Source organism: Falco naumanni, chromosome 8 (genome assembly GCF_017639655.2).
Source record: "Falco naumanni isolate bFalNau1 chromosome 8, bFalNau1.pat, whole genome shotgun sequence".
NCBI lineage: Eukaryota > Metazoa > Chordata > Aves > Falconiformes > Falconidae > Falco > Falco naumanni.
In genome coordinates, this window is record NC_054061.1 from 1,734,172 (window position 1) to 1,753,500 (window position 19,329).

At 43.7% G+C, this 19,329-nt stretch overlaps 1 protein-coding gene across 6 annotated transcripts in view; it reads left to right on the forward strand.

Moving 5' to 3' along the window:
- The first annotated feature begins 859 nt into the window (after window positions 1-859).
- The window catches only part of AFF4 (AF4/FMR2 family member 4), a 53,648-nt gene continuing 35,178 nt past the window's right edge, over window positions 860-19,329 (forward strand). For 2 of the 6 annotated variants that reach the window (XM_040604872.1, XM_040604873.1), the window contains exon 1: window positions 860-1,062. In XM_040604872.1, the coding sequence (XP_040460806.1) occupies window positions 1,016-1,062 (47 nt within the window). In that variant the 5' untranslated portion in view covers window positions 860-1,015. The other 4 variants (XM_040604874.1, XM_040604875.1, XM_040604876.1 and 1 more) reach the window with 4 other exon arrangements.

Sequence of the window (19,329 nt, forward strand, 5' to 3'; positions counted from 1 at the left end):
GATTTAAAACTTTTATTATGACTTTTTACATAATTTTTCTTTGAAGGGTCTCTGCAATCATAGTATCAGAGACTTTTTAAAAGAGGATTTAGGTTCTGGAGTCCGTTACACTTACGGGGGGAAAAAAAAAGTGGGTGTGTTTTCACTGTTCTGCTGCACTTGACTCAGATATTTCAAGCCATTCAAAAAGTATTACTTGGTAACAGCCGAGCTCCCGGTAGAACCGTGCTCCAGTGCCTTTCAGAATCAGTTTATGTGGAAGAAGTAGTTTTTGTTGAAATTAAAAAAGGTTTACATAGTCATAAGTTTTTTCAAAACTAGCTTCTGTTGGAGATGCTTGTTCAAGCCGCTGCCGGGGGCGTCGTATCCTGGCGGGTGCGGGGGGGAGCCCGGGGGGGCCGTGCCCGTTGCCGGGGGTCGGGCCCACCCCGAACGCCGCCGGGGAGCGGAGCAGCGGGCAGAAGAGCTCAGGCCTGGCCCTGCGTGCCCGGGCAGGCGGCGGGGCCGGGGCCGCGCCGGGCACGGCTCTGCCGGGCGGGAGTTCACCTTCCGGTAGGAGGCGGCCCGTGAGAAGGGCGCGGGCCCAGCGGCTGGCGGGCGCAGGGAGCGCCGCAGTGCGGGAGCGCGGTATTTACATGTGGATATTTAATCGCCTGCGAAAGTGACGGGGTTCCAACCGACGTTACCGGGCGCGAGCGAGGCCGGCAGAGGGCGCCGCGGGCGGGAGCGCGCTTCAGGGACGGCCACGTGACGAGCTGCCCCGCCCCGCGGGGTCGCGTGCTCGCGGGAGTCCCCCCCCACCCGGTGGGTGGGTCACGTGAGCGGCGGCTGGGGCTGCGGCGGCGCGGGGGCTGCCGGGTAGCGCCAGTGCCCGGCTGCGGGAGGAGCCGCGGCCCGGCAGGACGGGCGGAGGGAGGAGGGAGGCCGGAGCCGGGCGAGGGGCCGAGGGCTGCCCAAGCCGACGTCGCCGGCCCTCGCCGACCTCGCCTCGCAGCCAGCGCGGCCCCGGCCCGCGATGGAGCGGCGGGACCCCTGGGGAGCCGCCGTCGCCACCTCCCGCCTGTGAGCCCGCGCCCCCCCCGCCCCCCTCTCCCCGGGCCTCGTCCCGGCCGGGCCTGCCCCTGCACTCCCCGGGCGCTCGGCGGCGGCGCCCCGCTCCCTCAGGCCTCTTCGTTTCCCCGCCCTCCCCCCCCCCCCTTCCCCGCCCGGCGGGCCGGTGGCGGCAGCCAGGAAATGGTCCGGGCCTAGCGGAGCGGCGAACGGAGGTGAGACGCGGCCGGGGGTGGGGACGCGCCGGGGCCCGCCGCGGGGATAGGCCCTCCCGCCGAGACTGGCACCCCCGCCGGCGGGGGAAGGGCGGGATCCCGGTGCGGCCAACGTCCCCTCCCCCCCCCCCCCCCCCCCCCCCGGCTCACTTCTCGGGAGCTTTCCTGGCCCGCCCCGCCGTCCCTGCCCGGCCGCAGCCCGCCTCCCCCCGCCAGCGCTACCTGCGCGGCCCCGGCCCGCCGGGCGCCTGGGACGGGCCGGTTCGTGGCGCATCTCCTGTTTCCAGCGGCGGAGCTGCGGCGTTTCCCCGCAGACGGACGGGGCGAGGGACGCGCCGAGAGGAGCTGCGGGACCGGCGGTGGGTGGCTGTGTCGGGCCCCGGTCCCCCCGGCCCGGCCCTCCCGTCTGAGAGACGGAACCCTGGGAGCGGGCACCCGGGGTGCATCTGGGGGCCGGTGGGGCCGGTGCCTTCCCCTCTCTTAGCCGATGGGTTTAATCCTTTCGCAGTAATTGACGTCAGGGCTTTGTTCCTTCCCCTTTGCTGTCGGTGCTTTAGGCCCGGAGCTGCTCCGGGGATGGGGAGGGCAGGGCTGGGTGCTGCTGGTGCTGCGGCGGCCACGGGAGGTGGCTCCGGTGGGTGCTGCCGAAGGTCAGGGGAGGGGAGACTCCGGGGTCACAGTCACATCCTCCTCGCAGGTGACTGGATAGTTGTTGTGTAAAGCATCGTCCCTGATGAGGGTTGTGTTATAATTTGTAATCATAAGAGCATTTGCTTGACGTTTCTTTGACCTGGGCTGATCAGTGGGTTAGTCGTTCTTTTCCTTTTTCCAATGAACAAAACGAAGCAAGGAAGTGTTGAGATGTGTAATGCCCGTATCGGTGCTTTCAGTCCCTGTGTCTTCCATTCACTTCTTGAAATGAGAAAGTGATTAACGTCATTTTGGGGGAAAATGGAGTGCTTATACCCGTACCTCAAATTCGGCCTGAAAAGGTGATGTACTGATGAAAAGAGAGCGCCACCTCGCAGGTGGGGACCCCTCTGTTTCACAAAGTCTGTCTCCTCAACTTACTGCGGTCTTGTTTGATTATTTGCTTACGAAGACTGATGGTTTTAAATGTTTGCGTTTCCTTCCACTGATGTCGGTCAGACCTCCTGCTTGCGTCTGTGTGAGCTGAACAGGCACTTACTCAGCATCAGTAGTCTTTGAAATCAACTTGTTCTGCTCAAGTCTGTGCTTTTATTTTTCACCTTATTGCCAGCTCTCTTCTGGCAGCTGAATTCTCATGGGTATGTTTCTGGTTCCTTACATTTCTTTACAACTTCTGAGTACTTCTCTTTAAGTCACTGGAACACAGTGTTTCCCAGCCCAGGGGCGTTATTGTGAAATTGGGTCTAGTCAAGGCTTTGGAGGGGAGCGATTGTACACTTGATTTCTCATTTTGTTATCTCCTCTAATGAGAGGAACATTATTAAACTCACAGTGGTCCGGTTGTGTCGTCTGCCCCAGCAAGGTGTGGTGTAGGTACTGTGTATGGGTGTTATACTGTAGTTATACAGTGGCTTGTAATGGTAATAGTTTTTTCTTGTTGGTCAATAACAAGAAAAAAATTCTACCCTTTGGCATTGTTAATATCTTGGCTTAATTAATATATCAGCACTAATTTTTATGATTTCCTAACTGCTATACCGTATATTTGCAGCTTTGTGCAAGATCAAGCTCTCCTCTGTTGAACAGTTTTAGCAATGATGAAAGAAAATAGTAAATTTAAACTCTAGTCTCAAAAACAGTTTCAGGTCCCTAATATTTCTGTTAAGCATCTCTGCAGTTCTCATTTTATGACTTTTATTCTATGTCTCAAAACACTGAGTGAGCAAGACTGAGCCTCTGGGGTAGGTTTTTGTGCAAGAAGGCACACTGCAACCAAAAAAAAATAGTTCATATTTGTGCGGTTTGCATTCTTACCAGTTCTAATTCTCTGAGCTTGATAAAACATGATAAAACTTCACTGAAATGTTAGTTGGATTCCTAGGTTGTCTTTTTCAGTAAGCTGGAATGTGCAAGTGCTTTTGCATGGTTATGACCCAACTGTTTTATAAAAAGATGCTGGATATTTTTATCTGCAAAAGCCATACACTTTGTGTTGTTCAGGTTTTGTAGAGAAACAGTCGCAGCAGAAAGCTGCCCTGACTTTACAGTTGGTAGATAAGTGGGCACGTATGTGCTAGTTCCTGCTTCCTTTGCTAGCTCACAGCTGGCAAGGATGTTCTGCTGCACTTAGTTTTCCACCGTGGTTGCTCCTGGATGTCGGATATGACTAAAGACATACATGACTTGTGCGTTACTGACAGAGAGCAGTTCACAGCATCTTTTAAAGTAGACAGGGGACTCTGTTGACCAAGTAATGGTGAAACTGCTGTCCCTCCACACCTATTTTCAGTGTTTGTAATGAGAGTTGCCATAACAGCTCATATCTGCTTCTGATGCCTGCCTTCCTGCTCATCCTCTTGTTTTGTGAGCTTTTTAATCATTACTGCTCTTACTCTTTGCTCCAGATCGACAGGAGTCTGCAGGGTTGAGGGTAGAAATATTAACGCATGATACCCATGTCTGAGGCTGAATGTTGAGACGAGAAATCAGCACCTGTCCTATAGGCAGATTTTGCCTTTGTTGGGCATATAAAAAACATACAAGCATCTTTCAAGAGGCTGCCTCGAGCAGCAGCAACGTGCATGTAGAGCTGGGAGGAAAGTTAGTCGCGCAGTGTCGCGTTTGGGGTATACCTGTCTGAGGATGTAGGAATAGTCTTGAGATTATAGTGACTCTGAGGTCTTTTTTCTGCTGCAGTAATTGTTCTTGGCCACGTAATTTCAAATTGTTACTCACATGTGGTTTGTTCTACAGGTGTATTTCCTTTCTCTCATGTTCCTACAGTCTCACAGTTACCTTCAACAGAGGCTAAGAAATAACTAAACTTGAGTCCACCTGTCTTCCTTGTCATTTGATTTTAATGTCTGTCTGAGAGTTTGTATCAAAAAAGAAGCAATGTTGAGGTCATCTTCACTATGCATTGAGGAAAGAATGCTCTAAATTGTGGGGAGATGGAGAGGCTGAAGGATGAAGGAGGACTGCCTGGAAATGAGTTGGGGAAACTATAACAGATTACATTTAGATAGAGCAGGGTTAGATGTATGTAAAAATATACTGCTAACTGTGTTAAGATAAGAAATCAAGTTCATAGAATTGCAGAACTAGGGATGAAGGAACTTACCTGGCAGTTATACTTATCTTGCGGAATTGTTCCTTCTCTGCTGTTACTAATGACTAACAAGATGCTCTCCAGCTTGTGAAATGATAGTGGTTCTGTCGCTGCTTAGGAAGTGTAACTGCACAGGCTTGTGCTCCTTCCTGTCATAAAGCTTTTCTCGTAAGTTTAGTCAGTCTGATTTTTTTATAGTAGTTCTGTTCTCTCTCTTACTGTATATTTTTGTCCGATGGGAATCCAGATTTATTCTTTTCCTGGATACTTGAACTACATGTACGTACTCCTGTTGAATTAAGGTTTCCCATTTTGAATAATTGTATCTGCTCTCTGAAATGAAAATCTGGTGTTGTGTATGACTTTTGTAGAGGTGCCTAGCACAGCACATAGCTGCAGCGTAGCACAGCTTGCTTCCTTGTCTGGTTCTGTGCCAGCTTCGTACGTGCCGTCCAAAATTCCATTTTCCTTGTAGCTGTGATATTGTTTGTCTCATGCACTCGTGTCTAATTTGGTGTCTGCCATCTCCCCAGGCTCTCAAATTCTTACTACTTTCCAAATTCCTTTCTCCAACTTCGTGTTTCAAAACTCTCTTTTCCCTAGTGTAACGATCTGTATTTTCTCCCCGAGTGCGTTAGCTTGTAGTTCCTCAAGTTGTCATGTCTCTTGTTGTTACTTGATTCATTAATTCTTGCTGATGACTGTAAAACCTGGTTTATTAACTGGCAGTAGCACCAGGTACCAACAGGGAAAAAAAGGAAAAAAATATCTCCTGCTCAGTACTGTACAAACATTGAATAAGAGAAGTTCTTGCCCTGAAGTCTTGAACTAATTTCCTTCTGTTAACAGCTCGTTAAGAAAAGTTTTCCTGCACTCCTTTCTATTGAGCTGTGGTACTCAGTCCCAGCAATACCTCACTAGACAGCTCACAGCGCCCTTTTATTGATTTTTTTTTTTTACAGTTCATCTTAGCTTTTGTGTCATAACATTTACTGATAATTTACTTAAATGTGTTGCTTGCCATGTTTTATAGTTAAACAAATATGGAGTGTACTTTTACTAATACTGTAACCCTGTAATGATTGTATTTTTCAGGAGAGACACTTTTTATCATTCCAGATCTCTCCCTGTGGATAGGTGTACTCCTCTGCAGCCTTACAGCAGTTTCTTGCTGTTTATCCCCAGTACTACACTGGGGACATAAAGAATAGATCTAGTAGACAACAGGCCAGAATAATGGTGCGGTTCTCTTCAGTGTTAGCGCTGTGTTTGTCTTCTGGTAGAGGATTGATGTTTTTCCCTTTATCTGCAGTTTCCAAGAGCAGCTCTAAGATGCTTGTCTTTTGGACTGGACTCCAAACTTCCCTCAGCTTGTAAGTTTAGTGGCTTATTTGTGGAGGGACAGAAGCAAACCCTGGAAATGTGTGTGCTGCTCCTGAAGCTCTCAGGGGTGACTGGCATTGGGAATAGCATCAGAGAATGTGTCAAACCAAAGTGGATCCCTAAACATGGTGCTTTTGATATTCTGTGATTTTTACTGTATATGGTGTTAAAATGAGAAGGCACCCAGGTTTAGGTAGGCTCTAACTTTGTAATCTCCTGGAAATGGAGGCGAGTCGTTGGTCATCTCACTGTAGTTGGTTCATACATCATTTTATTTACGTGCATTTTCCAATTCTAAGAAAAAAAGCGTGTTTAATTTTTAGAACCAAACATTGGGAAAATAGCGTTTAGAACCATTAACCAGTTGAAAAGTACTCTTCAGACAGGAGGGATTGTTTGAAGTTGTCCTTAGTTCAGGTTCTGAGATTTAAATTCTTCCATATTAGATACTTCACTCAACAGTTTTGGTTCTTGCTGAAGTGTCACACCATTGAGCAGTCTCTCTGCCCTGCTTTTTCACTGAAGCGTAGCAGCTGCATGTGAACCTTTACTTTGAGGGTTGAATTGTGATCTGTCATCAGGCAGTGACGTGAAACATGGAAGTGTGTTTCAAATATAGAAACCAAATAAGAGGAGAACTGAGCAGATGTTTTGTGCCTCTTCTGGCTGCATTTAGTGTGTAGATCCTGAGGTAGTAGGCACCTACCCATAGATAGACACGTAGTTACAGATAAATGTGTAAGGACCCTGGAGCCTTATAAGGCAATGTTAGTGTAACTGGTCCTCCAGCATCACAAAACCTGGGAACAAGTTGTGATAGCTGTGTTCACCCTCGAAGGCAGTTATATTCAGTGCTTTCCCCCCCTCCTCGTGCTTCAGGGCTGTGTAGAACAGTCAGAAATGTAGAATGCACTTTCCTTAGTGTGATCCTGTTGCAAGTGTCTGTTTTTAAATGAATGTTCAGTATGTGTATTGGATGTTTGCAGTATATATAAGTTACGCTTCAAAATACTAAATGTGTACTTCCATGGACGTCACCATCTATGCTAACATTACTACAAAAGCTCAATAGATGATCATATTTGTACGGCTTTGTACTACTGGGAAGCTGCCCGGTGGGAAAGGGCCTGGGGGGCTGGCTGAGGGCTGGCTGGGCATGAGCCCCCGGGGTGCCCGGGTGGCCAGGGAGGTGGTGGTGTCACCATCCCTGGAGGGATTTAAAAGCTGTGTAGATGTGGCACTGAGGGCCATGGTTTAGTGGTGGGCTTGGTGGTGCTGTGTTAATGATTGGACTTCTGTAGGGAACAGCTGGCTGTGCCTGCTGGATGGACCTGCTGCTTTTGCATCATCTCTGCCTTCTTCATCATCTCCTCATAAGCTTCCTCAGCTCTCTTAAGGGGCTTGCTGGCCGGCTGGCTGGGGCCGCTGTCCCCTTTCTCCGTCAGGACCTGGCACAAACGTTCTTGTGTTTGATCAGAGTTCAGCGAACACAGACACACTGCAAAGGACCCCAAAATATTTACATGCTATATAGAAGATAAAAATAATGTATGAAGAGATGCTGGCTATTTTTTGGCATTTGTCAAAGTCACCAGCAACTCTGTTCAAGAGGAATAAATGCACTGGATGATCTTAAAGGTCTTTTCCAACCTAAACGATTCTATGATTCTGTTTTTCCTATAAGGAAGCGTAAAAGCAAACCAAAAAAGCCACATCAAAATAGGAATTTAGTTTTTGTGTGATGTTGTGTATTTTGTGGGCAGAGGAATAACCAGAGTTTCTGGGGGAAAAAAATGAGAAATCTGCCAGTTTAATTTTCCAGTGTTCTATTACTATTAGCATAAGCATTTCCTTATTTAAAGGTAATTAAAAAAAATTTTGATCAAAGTCCAAATCTGAAAAATTGAGCCATTAAGATTAAAATTTCGGGAACATTAAATATGGAGAAATGGGTTAAAGGATTTAGTGGAGGAACATGTTGTAAATTGAATTTAGCAAGTTGTACTGTGTTTCGGCATAAATAAGAACAGCAGCCTAATGGAAGTTGCTCTGGTTGAAAAATGCTTCATTTTACAAAGGTGTCTTAATAGTATTTTGTTCTTGTAACTTCAAGGGCCTTGAAGCATAACGATTGGCTAAGATGAGATGAAATGGACTGGTATTTTTCCTATCTCATGTCTTTTTTTGATGTGCTGGGTGGTCCTGTATGGAAAAGAGCTTACTGGTAGTTTTGTTTGTGTGATTTGAGTAGGTTTTTGTATATTTGGGTGGGTGGGGAGCTGCTGGTGGTGGGGTTTTCTGTTTGTTTGAGATCTACTATTAAATCTTCCAGTTCATGTGTGGTTTGTATGTCAGTGACTCGTGGTGGATTGCAGCTGCTGCAGTCCATGCTGGCTGTGGGTGGAAGGCAGTATGGTCACTGTACCTCCTTGTTATACTATTTTAAATTGCCTGGTGAAGTTTTGGAACCACTGTATTTTATTTTGTCCTTACAATACCTATAGGGTATACTAATATCATATTAAAATGTTGATCTGACACGGTGAAAGCTATGGTGTAGATAGCCTTTAAAAGACAAAGGGTGAAAATGTTTTTCTTGGAGCAATGATTACTGCTGCTGAAATATCTGCACCAATTATATTTAATGAGGAAAAAATACAAGTAAGAAGTTTGTGTTGTGACACATTCTTAGCCAATAATTACCAGAAATATGTTTTACTAGGAGTTTCGACAAGTAGTTTTCAGCTTAAATTTGTTAATCACTAATAACTGTCTAAAAAATAACTTTTTTTCTTGGTTTTTTTCTCCAATTTTTTTTAAGGAAAAACTTGCATCCTTTTATGGCCACATGAAGCAAGATCCATGCTGAATTGACATGTAAAGATGTTTTCACGGTGTCCTCTTCACGTGCCTAATCAGCCCAAATAGCTTGTGTCGATGTTTTTGTTGTTTGGGGTTTTTTTGATAAAGCCGATTCCCGTTTGCTCTGGCGATGCAGAGGAGCAGCGCGGTGTGCGTGGCAGGGGGCACGGGCAGGGAGAGGGGAGCACCAGTCACCGCAGGTACTTGCATCTGCTGTGTGGCACTCCTGCTCTCCCCTAGTGGCACCTGCCAGCAGGTATTTATTCAGAGGAATGTTAAAATACATTCAGTCATGATTTACCGACAGACTCGAAAACTAAAGATAAAAAATGGGTGTGGTTTAACCTTCCTTTCTCTTTAAGAGAACAAAATTTGGATCTCTTTGGCTGGTATAATGGGTTGATTTCTTGCTAGCAGGAGTGTATTTTGCATTTATACAATTTATTTTAATCCATTAAACATTAATATTTTTTTAAAGTATTATGTGTAAGTGAATAGTGAATCATACCTTTAAAAAAATTAATCTTAGCGTGTACTTAGTAGAATTCAATTAATTCAACCAACAACGAGTTGCTGCCATCCGTGCCAAATGTCTAAAAAAGACGACAAAACTGGTTGAAGCTACTTAGTCCACCGTATCCTTGGAAGCTTTAGCAATGAGAAGTGTATCTTAACTGTGCAATTTCTGTAGCACTTGAAAACAGTTCTATCTGTTAAGAGACGTTACCAGGTTTAAGCTTCGTAACAAACTGACGTGCTGAGGGGCTTGGTATGAACGGCCTATTGCATTTAGTGTTTTGAAATTCAACTGAATTTTGGCAAGGGTTTTGCAAGGTTGCCTGTGTTTTTCTTTAACTGCATTTGACAAAAAAACTTCATTCTCTAGTGGCAAGATTCATTGAGTTTCACAGACTTTACATTATATATGTTATGATTCTACATTTTGCAGTTCCATGTCTGTCAAGTCTTTTAGCTTATAGTTAAAAATATGTTAGGAACAGGAGTTCAGAACCAGCTTGCACAATGCCTTTACTAGTTTATCAAATGCAGAAGTTAAGTTTTTGGTCTGGATAGACAGAAAATTCTTTATCTTCTGTGGAAGATACTTTGTAATCGTTACTATTGGGAGTTATGACATCTCTGGTGTAATGGCATGGTCCTGGGATGTCAGTGGGTACCACACGAGTGGTGCCGGTGCTCTGTGGGGATGACCACAATGGCACTGTTTGATTGCTGGCTGCCCTGCCAGCGACACGGGAGCAGCCCAAGGCATGTTCTGTCCGCAGTGTCTTTGGTGGCTCAGTCTCCTTTTGGTCCTTAAATATAATAGACCTTGAATAGCATTACTTTTGTTTTAAGGCCATATCCAGAAAAGTGAGAAAAGCTGTAATAACTTTGGAAAAAAAAAACCCCAATCCCCAAACAACTTCGTGGCATTAGTAGTGAAAAAAGTTAACATCACTTTATTAAAAGGGTTTGTATAGCTAAATTAATGTTTATCATCCGTTTTCCTGAAGTAATTGATACTATATTAAATGTCTTGATACTCGGTGGCTGCTGGAATGTTAATAATTTTCTCGGTCTGCTTGCAGGGATTATAAAATACAGGTGGCATTTAATAGGTAGGATGAAAGGTTAAAACTTTCCAACTTTTTAGACTAGTGTTTGTTTGGAAGCACTGCACATCAAAGCTGTGGCTTTCCTGCTGAATTTCAGCTTACCTCTGTAGATTGTTCTGGTCCCTTCCTCTTGCTTCCAAATTTTTTTTGCTTTGTCTGCAAATCTTAAATACTCCTTCTCCCTAATGGGTTTTTCCAGAGTTTAACTAATACACGCTCCCCTCATCTTCAGTATACTTAAATGGAAAAAGAAAGTTTTAAGTGATCAGAAAGTGTCCCTGGTTTCAGAGCTGTCATGTCATTCAAGTACTAATAGCAGATTTTAGATAGGTGGCAAATGGTTATTAATTTGGTAACTTTTTGCATGCAAGTTAGGGCTGAAAATTGGGAATCAGAGTTAAAATTCTTATTCTCTCTTTTCTGGTGGATTTTAAGAAGCCTGTGAACTCTCGTTTTCAAAATGTAAGGCACTCCTGGAAATACTGTAACTGGTAACAGGGACCCTTAGTGCTGTGAGAGCCCGAGCTGTCACGTTTGAGAAGATACATGCCGACATGCATGAACTCAGTTGGCTTTTTGATGCTTCCCCTCCACCCCCTTCGGCCGTTGCCCTAACAGTCCGGAAACATAGTTTGCTTTGTTGTGCTACAGAATGACAGAGTAGCACACCTTGAGTGTTTTCCCGTGGTTCTGAAGAGAGTTGAATCACGAAGTGGTGAAGTTCATTCTCTCTGGCTGCTCTGCTGACGTGCTCTCCAGCATCCTCCTGCTCCTATTTCATCAGTCATAACCTCGCTGCTTGTCAGCAGCTGCAGACAAAGTCCACCTATGACACTGATACAGAAAACAGAGGCAGTAATATAATGAGACTTTTGTGGATTTTTGGGGGGGTATTTTTATTTGTTCGAGGTTTTTAGTCCTTATTTTGTTTTAAACAGGTTGCTTATTCCTGCTCGCTAATGCCAATATGACTTTCAGGGGCCATGGAGCATTCAGGTTTACCTGTGTTTAAAAATAGCCCTACCCCCAAAATAAGTATTTTGAACCAGCACAGATTTCCCTAATTCAGCTTAACCAGCTCCAATAGACAGCTGTGTCAGCACAACCAGGAGAGGGGTTTGGGGCTGGCGCACAGCACGTGGGTGGGAGCTGCGTTGGAGATCTACCCCGGGCCAGGGGCTCGGAATCGCACCCAAGCTACACTCTGGAGTTGTAAAAATTGCCTTTTGCTCTAAGTACCAAGTAGAGCTGTGGACAGGGTGTATTAATAGCCCCCAAATATTTTATTATTGATGTTTGTGTTGTGAAGATGTATCAAATAAAAGCTGTGTTTAGAAAATAAGCTGCTTGAAGGAGCAAGGGGAAGAGGCAGAGATGCTGTCGGTGTTTATGCAGCGTTGCCATGTGGAAGAGACCTCGCTGCTGTGAGCAGTTACAGAAGACCGACGTGGTTTATACAGTGGCAGAGTGTTACTATCTCAGACCCTGATGTTTGTTGTAGTATGTTATGCAGTAGGATGTGTGAACTTTGACAAAAGCAAGTCCGAGATAAATGTCTTGTGAGAGAGTGCAGACAGATGATCTTTCAGTAAGGCTGGAGGAAATGGCAGTTAAACCTCAGTAATGTATTTGATAAACTTTTTCTCTCCCTGCTTTCTCTGTAGTTCTGAGATGGGAGAAGGATGTGAACCTTGAAATGAATGAAGTTTTTCCCTTTTGCCTTTTCCACTCTTTCATTTTAGAGGGCACCTCATTAAAACATTGTCTGCAGTTTCAGATCTTATACAGAGCATATTTATCAGAATTTCTGTGAAGTGAATCCTTTCTTAATCCTAATGCCATAGAGTTCATAACACTCAAGTGTAATGATGTCTTTTATGAAAGTAAATTAGTGTGAGGAAGTCAGAACTATAATAGTCAGATTAATGTTGGATGTCTGAGTAACTATTGCTTAATAAAATTTAAACGCCAATTGTCTTGGCTTCAAAGTTTAAACAGAAGAACATGTAGGCACAGGAATTCGGTTATTAAGTTTCTGCTCAATTAAACTGGAGAATATTGTTGGAGAACAGTATTAGAATATGCTTTGGTTAGCCTGTGTGGACACGAAAAGATAGCATGTAAAAATTTTGTGTTCGTGATGGTCTATCTTTGCACTGTGCAAATTACAGAATCTAGCCGTGCTGGAGAGTTGAAGGGGTGAGGAGAGGATGTCATTGAGTGTGAGGTTGGATTGGGCTGAAGTTTGCTGAGTTGAGAATTGCATGAGAAACAAAATTGTGTTCCCTGTGATGGCAGAGCTCTGGGTCGAGTCTGTGCTGCTTGGTTTTGTTATCTCCTGACCTGTTGGATGTCAGGGCTTGAGCTTCAGATGTTAGTAAGAATATCATTGCCTTGGTTAAGAAGGCCTCGTATCCCTGAAAGTAGTTTTGGTTTTAAGCCAGGTGAAGCAAATAGAAATGCAAAGACTTGGGAAGGCAAAGTTGAAATTCTGCTTGGCTGAACAGCAGGAGCGAGCTTTACTGCTGCTGGCTCAGGCCTGGATATTGGTAACGGGAGTGTGTTGGGGCTCCTTTGCCTTACCTGGCTCGGAGTCCTGACTTGGTGCAGAAAATGACAATTTCTGTGGATTATGACCTTGCCATGTCGCAGCATTCAGCCTTGGGGATATCTTTTCCTTGAGAGGCAGTAACACAGCTGTCAGGCCATTCCTTGGTGGGATCTCTGCTGTCTGCCTGTGCCGGTGCTTTGTTCATGGGGCAGTTGATGGAGGAATTGAGATGTATCTGAGGAGAGAGCAGGGAGTGGTGCTGTCACTTCCTAGATTTCCCTATTTCTCTACCATTTCTCAAGAGACAGGACAAAAAGGAGAGACTGAAGTTGATGTCTTGTAAGCAGCTCCATTCTCTACAATGAGGAAGAGCTGGGAACTTTGTTTCTGTGTAAGGTTAATCATTGGGAGGGGGGAATCAGATGTTTTCATTACCGTGTAATGCTTTTGCACAACAATACAACATTTTAGAGAATGGATAATTTTGGATCTTTTCAGATCCCTTGAATAAATTACATCAAACCAGTTTTGCAAATTCTTCCCAGGTGTAAACAATTTTAAGCTATTTTAGTAGTATGTTTTAGAAATGGACTTAAAATTTTGTTTTGAATGAGCTATGTTTCAACTGCTGAAGTTAGAATTTCCTCCTTAACTTGGCTTCTAAAATGCAGTTGCTGCGTGTTAACTTCTACCTTAGTCAAAATGTAGTCCTTGCTTTCTTGTGCTGAATCTTGAATTCTCATCTGAACTTGTTTAATGAAACATTATCCTACAGAGCCTCTTTAGTCTCTTTAGTTCTAAAGGATCCCAAAGTCCTTTTTCGGTAGTTAGTGTTACTAAGTTACGAATGATCGCTATAATTCTTTAATCCATCCTTTCGGTGTGGTGGCTTCTCAAGTAGAAGATGCTGGCTGATGCTTGGGTAACCTGATACAGTTTTGAGGGGTGAAGGGGGAATCTGGCAGATAAAACTAAAGAGCAGGATGTAATTACTTGCATTGTCATTTGACTGAGACACTGGAATTAACGTCGTGCTCTTTTAGAAAGTACTGTGAAATTTGTCTTGACTAACGGTGGTGAAGGATTTGTGCTCATTTGTCTGAGAAGCAGTGGCAAGCCCAGGCATATAGTGCTTTCTTGGGAATTTCTGCGGTGTTTCAGAGCTGAGTAGGAAGGAAAAGTGCCTACAGCAAACTGCTAGCTCTGCCCTCCCTGGTAGTTCTTGTCAAACATTAACCTGACCTAGGCCAACTTATCTTTTTTCTTTCCCCTTTTTTTAAAGCTTTCCCACCCTCACAATACATAGCAGCTCTTACAGTATTTTATGATGTCCCTGTTGAATGTGCAGAAGGGATCCCTGATGTGATGAGTGGGATATAAACATTTATGTTTATATTACAGAAACAAGAAACGTTTATGTTTGTATTAATGGTGAATCACTGGTTTTGTATTTGTATACCAATAAAATTGTATTACCAATAGCTCCGACCTTTTAATGAAACCTTGGAAGGCAGGATAGCACTCTCCTAGAGATGGAGCTGTGTCAGAGTTCATTCTCATCAAAATATCTAAATGAGGTTATGGCTCAAGTTTCTTACATTCACATATGCAGTCTTACTGTGTGAGCATGCCTAACAGCAAGTAGATTGATACTGAGTTATAATTTAATAACATACCTGCTGCTGGTATAACCAACCTTTTCTTTGGTGGAGCAGATACCATTTGTAGTTGGAGCTGCCCCAAACTAAATACCCCTCCCTTGGCACAGCAAACCACTGCGGTGTTAACCAGAGCCGATGGAAAACTGCAGCCTTTGTGTCAAAAGGTGCGAGGGAGAGAAATAGAAGAGGACTTCACCCTTTTGAAAAGTTGTTTTTTCCTCTTTATTGACATATACACATCTTATTTGAATTCTTTGTAAACTGTTGGTCTTAGTTTTCCTTATTTCAGTGTTACAAAACTATGAAGATGACTTTGATCGTGGTGCTTCTATATTCACAACATACTTTAGACTACTTGGAGAAGCATACTGTTTGTAATTCTTTGTGCAAAGCTGTATCATTATCGTTTTGGGGGGTTTCTGCCTTTTTTTTTTTCTCTTTACCGTAATGTAGAAAGCTAGAAGTTGAAACTACGCATTCATTTTTTTGTGATAGGTATTAAATAGTTCTTGGTGACACCAGAGCATGTTCCTATTTTGTGTGCTGGTGGGTTTTTGTTGTTGTGGGGCAGTTATTTTTTAATTTCTCTGTTTAACAGCTGTTATGTGAGTGTATTTGTATTAAAAGCTGTCAGAGTAGCATTTTTGGATTGTATATGTGATTTTAGCAACAGGATTAATAGTGATGCTGTATTTGACCCATGAGTTGGAAGAAGCTTGCCATGCCAGCTCCTTAGATACTCCTTGCTGTCCATGGTACAAGTAAGAAAAACAGTTGAAATAAATAAAATGTATCTTTGGGAGGGAGTTGGATAGCATTAAGGCAATTTCTGGTGTTTTTAAATGCCTTCTGAAAACATATAATTCCATACTACAAGGAGGATTTCTCAGGCTTTTTCCCTCCTTTTTTAAAAAAATAATAATTTAAGAAAAAAAATTGAGTTGTCTGTGCTTCGCGCAGCTGGGTGTGCCCTGCATGAAGTGCTAGATACTGTGTTTTCTCTCTGAAGACTGTTTATCGTTCATGGCCAAATGTTGTCAAACAAAATTTGTGTTTCATCACAGCCAATTAACTGGCACTGGATAAGTGAACTGTTTGATTTCTCTTGCTTATGAGAAACCAATTCAGATAGAAAAAAGCCCTTGAGTTAAATGAGGATGTCTTGAAGGAAGTCAAGGTGTTGTAAACATGCTTTGAAGATCCACTAATGCCTGCTAGAAAAGTGGTGGGTTTGGATCGCTTTTTGATGGGTTGCCTGTGGAGGGTCCCTCAGGCGGACCTTCACCTTTGATGGTTTTGCCTTACGGTGTCTGGGAAGATGGAGAGATGCTGCTGCTGGTGAGGGTGCCGGTGAACTTGTGCAAGGACAGGCTCTGGGATGCCTGATGTGGTTCAAGAGGGATGAGAGGTACCAGGCTGTTAGTCCCACGCCCAGACCCAGGGACCGGCGGAGGTCGTCTTTCCTTTAACAGCATTGCCAGGAAAACTTTGGCAATGAGGGTGTGTTGATTTTTTTAAAATTTTATTTATTTTTACCTGAAAGCATGGTCCAAGAGTCCCATACGTGGGATCTGCCCCAGAGCTGAGGGCGTGGGTGGTGGGAAGCGGGAGAAGGCTGCAGCGGGTGGGCAGGGCAGCAGCAACGCTGCAGTTTCATAACGCGAGTTATAAAGTCCAAGATGATGATGGCTTGAGTGAACTCTAGCCAAAGCCATGCCCTTTTCGGATTAAGGATGAACAGAAATACCAAATAGGATTTAGTAAGATGTTGGAACCAGAAATTAAAATTGTGTTTCTGATATGGACGATTAGAATGACGCAGGACTAGTTCATGTGCTCAGTACGTCTAGGTCAGCAGTTAACAGCGGTGAAAGAATACACACAAGTGAATTTTGTCAGAGGTTTCTGTCAACTTCCTGCTGAATTTCCTGCATTCTTTCATCTCTTCGTATTGAGCTGGAGAAGAGGCATGAGATTTGAACAAAGCCAGTTGCATAGTTGAAATCCCATGCCAAATGGACGATGCAGAGGACAGCGTGGCTAACTGCACAAGTAGTGACTCAAACCTGACAGAATTAGTCTTTCTAAAAATGGAAGTACTGTGCTGTGCTTTAGGCCTGTTTTTGAATTTCTTTTAATTTTTGGACTTTTCTTTCCCCAAATGTGGAAATCAAGGTGACTTTGGTCCTTGCTGTGAGGATGTTAATTCTGTCTCCTTTAGCCTGGCTCTGCACCTCCTAGGTGTTCACACTTCTGCTCAGGCCTCCTGGGGAGAGGAAAAGGGAAATTATAGCAGGATCCTCTTGACAGCAGCAGGTAGAAGAAGTTCTCCATCTTCCCCTTCCAGGGCTGGTGTGCAGGGAGGGAGCAGGGATGCTGCCCTCTTGCCCAGAGGGTAGGGGTGGCAGGAGCTGGGCTGCACCGAGCTGCTCCCAGCTCTTTTATCTTGTGGGAAAACATTTAAATCCAGGAAGCAGGTGTGGATGTGGGAGAGGTAGAAGCAGTTCTGTCTCTGTGCAGCTCTGGATGCCTGCAGCAGTGGTGGGGCAGAGCACCTTCCCACCAGTCAGCGTCGAACTGGGCAGGAACGGAGCTGCTCAGGCCAGCGTAGGACTGGGCTGGTGTCCCCTCTGACTTGGGCAAAAACCTGGACACCAGCATACAGTCTGTAACTTTGATCAGAGTGGTAAATTTTAGGTGGTGGATTTGAAAGGTTTGTTTTATCTACAAGTGGTCTGAAGACTTTGTTTTGCAATTTCCTTTATGCTGAAGTTAATTGCTAGCAGTGTTAATTTAGTAGGTGTGCCTTAGTCTTCTACTTTCAAACTATCTCTACTGCTTGCTTTTCCTCAACGCAGACAAATTTATCTTCCGTTATGCTTTATGGCTGTGGAAGATAGGGGAAGTTGTCTGAAGTACAGCGTTAAGGAAGCCTCGCTAACTTAATTTATTTACACATTTAATGCTAGTGTGATTTTAATAGCTTTAGTACACACTGTAGGCACTTGAAATATCTCTGAGTAGAGATACGGATTAGATACAAACAAGTTTAACTTGAAGAACATTCAAACTATTGACTCTAAGAAAAAATCTAAAATAATTGAAAAAGGCCTTAAACCTAGTCCCCATACAGTCAAAAAGACTATCCATGAAGATGTTTATCATTTAGTGTATCACAAAAGACTGGGGGGGGGGGGGGGAGTAGTAAAATCTGTGATTAGCTGGTATGTATTTCTGGTGACTAATTTTGCGTTAATGTGGCAGGTATAGCCAGATCAGCTCTGGTTTTGCTCCAACTCTGATCTCAAGTGGATCTTTCTTAACTATAGTGTTCCTTTTATGGGACAGTGTTGGTACAAACAGGGTTTTTTCCTCAGTCCCAAGAGTTACAGTCATTGTTGATACAATTTTGAAAGATGCTGCTTGTCTCTGTAAAAAAAATACTAAAGGTCTTTGTTAATATTTAACCCTCTACTTGTAAAATGTAAATGTAAATTTCTTAGTTAAGATTATAATCTTCTAAATGTATAGCTGTCTAATCCAGTCTTAGTGTACTGATGTGTTGGTACTCCTATTCCTTGCCTCACATTTTGCCTTTAATAGTAAAATGGCATAGATTCAAACTGTTCCAGTGGGCTTTAACTGATCAGTATTTACAATTAAATCTGTATTTGTTTCTGTTCAAATCTTACACATATAAGAAATGGGGCTGCAGTCTGAAGAATAAGCTTTTTAAGCCTTGAACTTGTAAACCAAGTTTGCTATTAATGTCAAAATGATCCAGGTAGTTTGCTTGCCACAATCCTGTGTACAGGTCCCTCTCCCAACAGGCAGCCTTGATGTTCCCTCACAGTTACGTCAGTCCAGCTGATTACAGGATAACTGGGGAAAAAAGGGGTTGTATCACATACAGTTTTGAAGTTATCATAATCCAGTTGCATTATGCTAAATGCTTTTACCTTGTTACAACAAGAGGAAGTAAAACAAGCCTGTCACCTTAAAAAGCATCAAATATTAAACTTATGCTGTGGGTTTATTCTGGTTTTGGCATTCTCTTAGATATCACTATATTCAGAGTAGTAGACGAAATTAAGCCAAACAGAGGCTGAAATGTTACTAAGGTGAAAAGACTAATTTTTTAAAAACTGGGTGATAGGTTGAAGGCTTCTTGTTTAGAATGGAATAGCTGGTTTTGCACAGCTTTCAAAGTAATGCTGTAGCAAATATATATGTTTCAGTTTTTTATAATCAGGCAGCTGTCTAAAAACATGAGATAATGATTTTCTAAGCAGACAACGTATTCATTTTAGAGTGCAAATTATGTGGAAGAACATCTGTTTCTTTCATGGAAGCACCTACCATACTTCTTGCAGATCACTAAGGCACATTTGTAACTCTCTTAATATAAAGTACAGCACATGTTAAAAGAGTTAGTACCACCTTATCTATCATCTTATATCGTTTACTCCTTTGAGTCCCAATGCTTTATCAACCTCAAAGGGAACCTTTCCCAACCTTTTTTTTTTTTTTCTCAACAATTGGATGCATTTCTGTTAACCCAAGCAGCAAAACCAAACTGCAAAGTAAAATTTTTAAGGAGGGAGATCGGTAGCTTATAAATCTGCATTTTTGCATTAGGACACCACTGTATGGATTAAGGCAAAAGCTGCAATATTGCCAGAGCTCCACTGAAATTACTGCTTTGAATAGAAGTGTCTTTTGGGAGTCA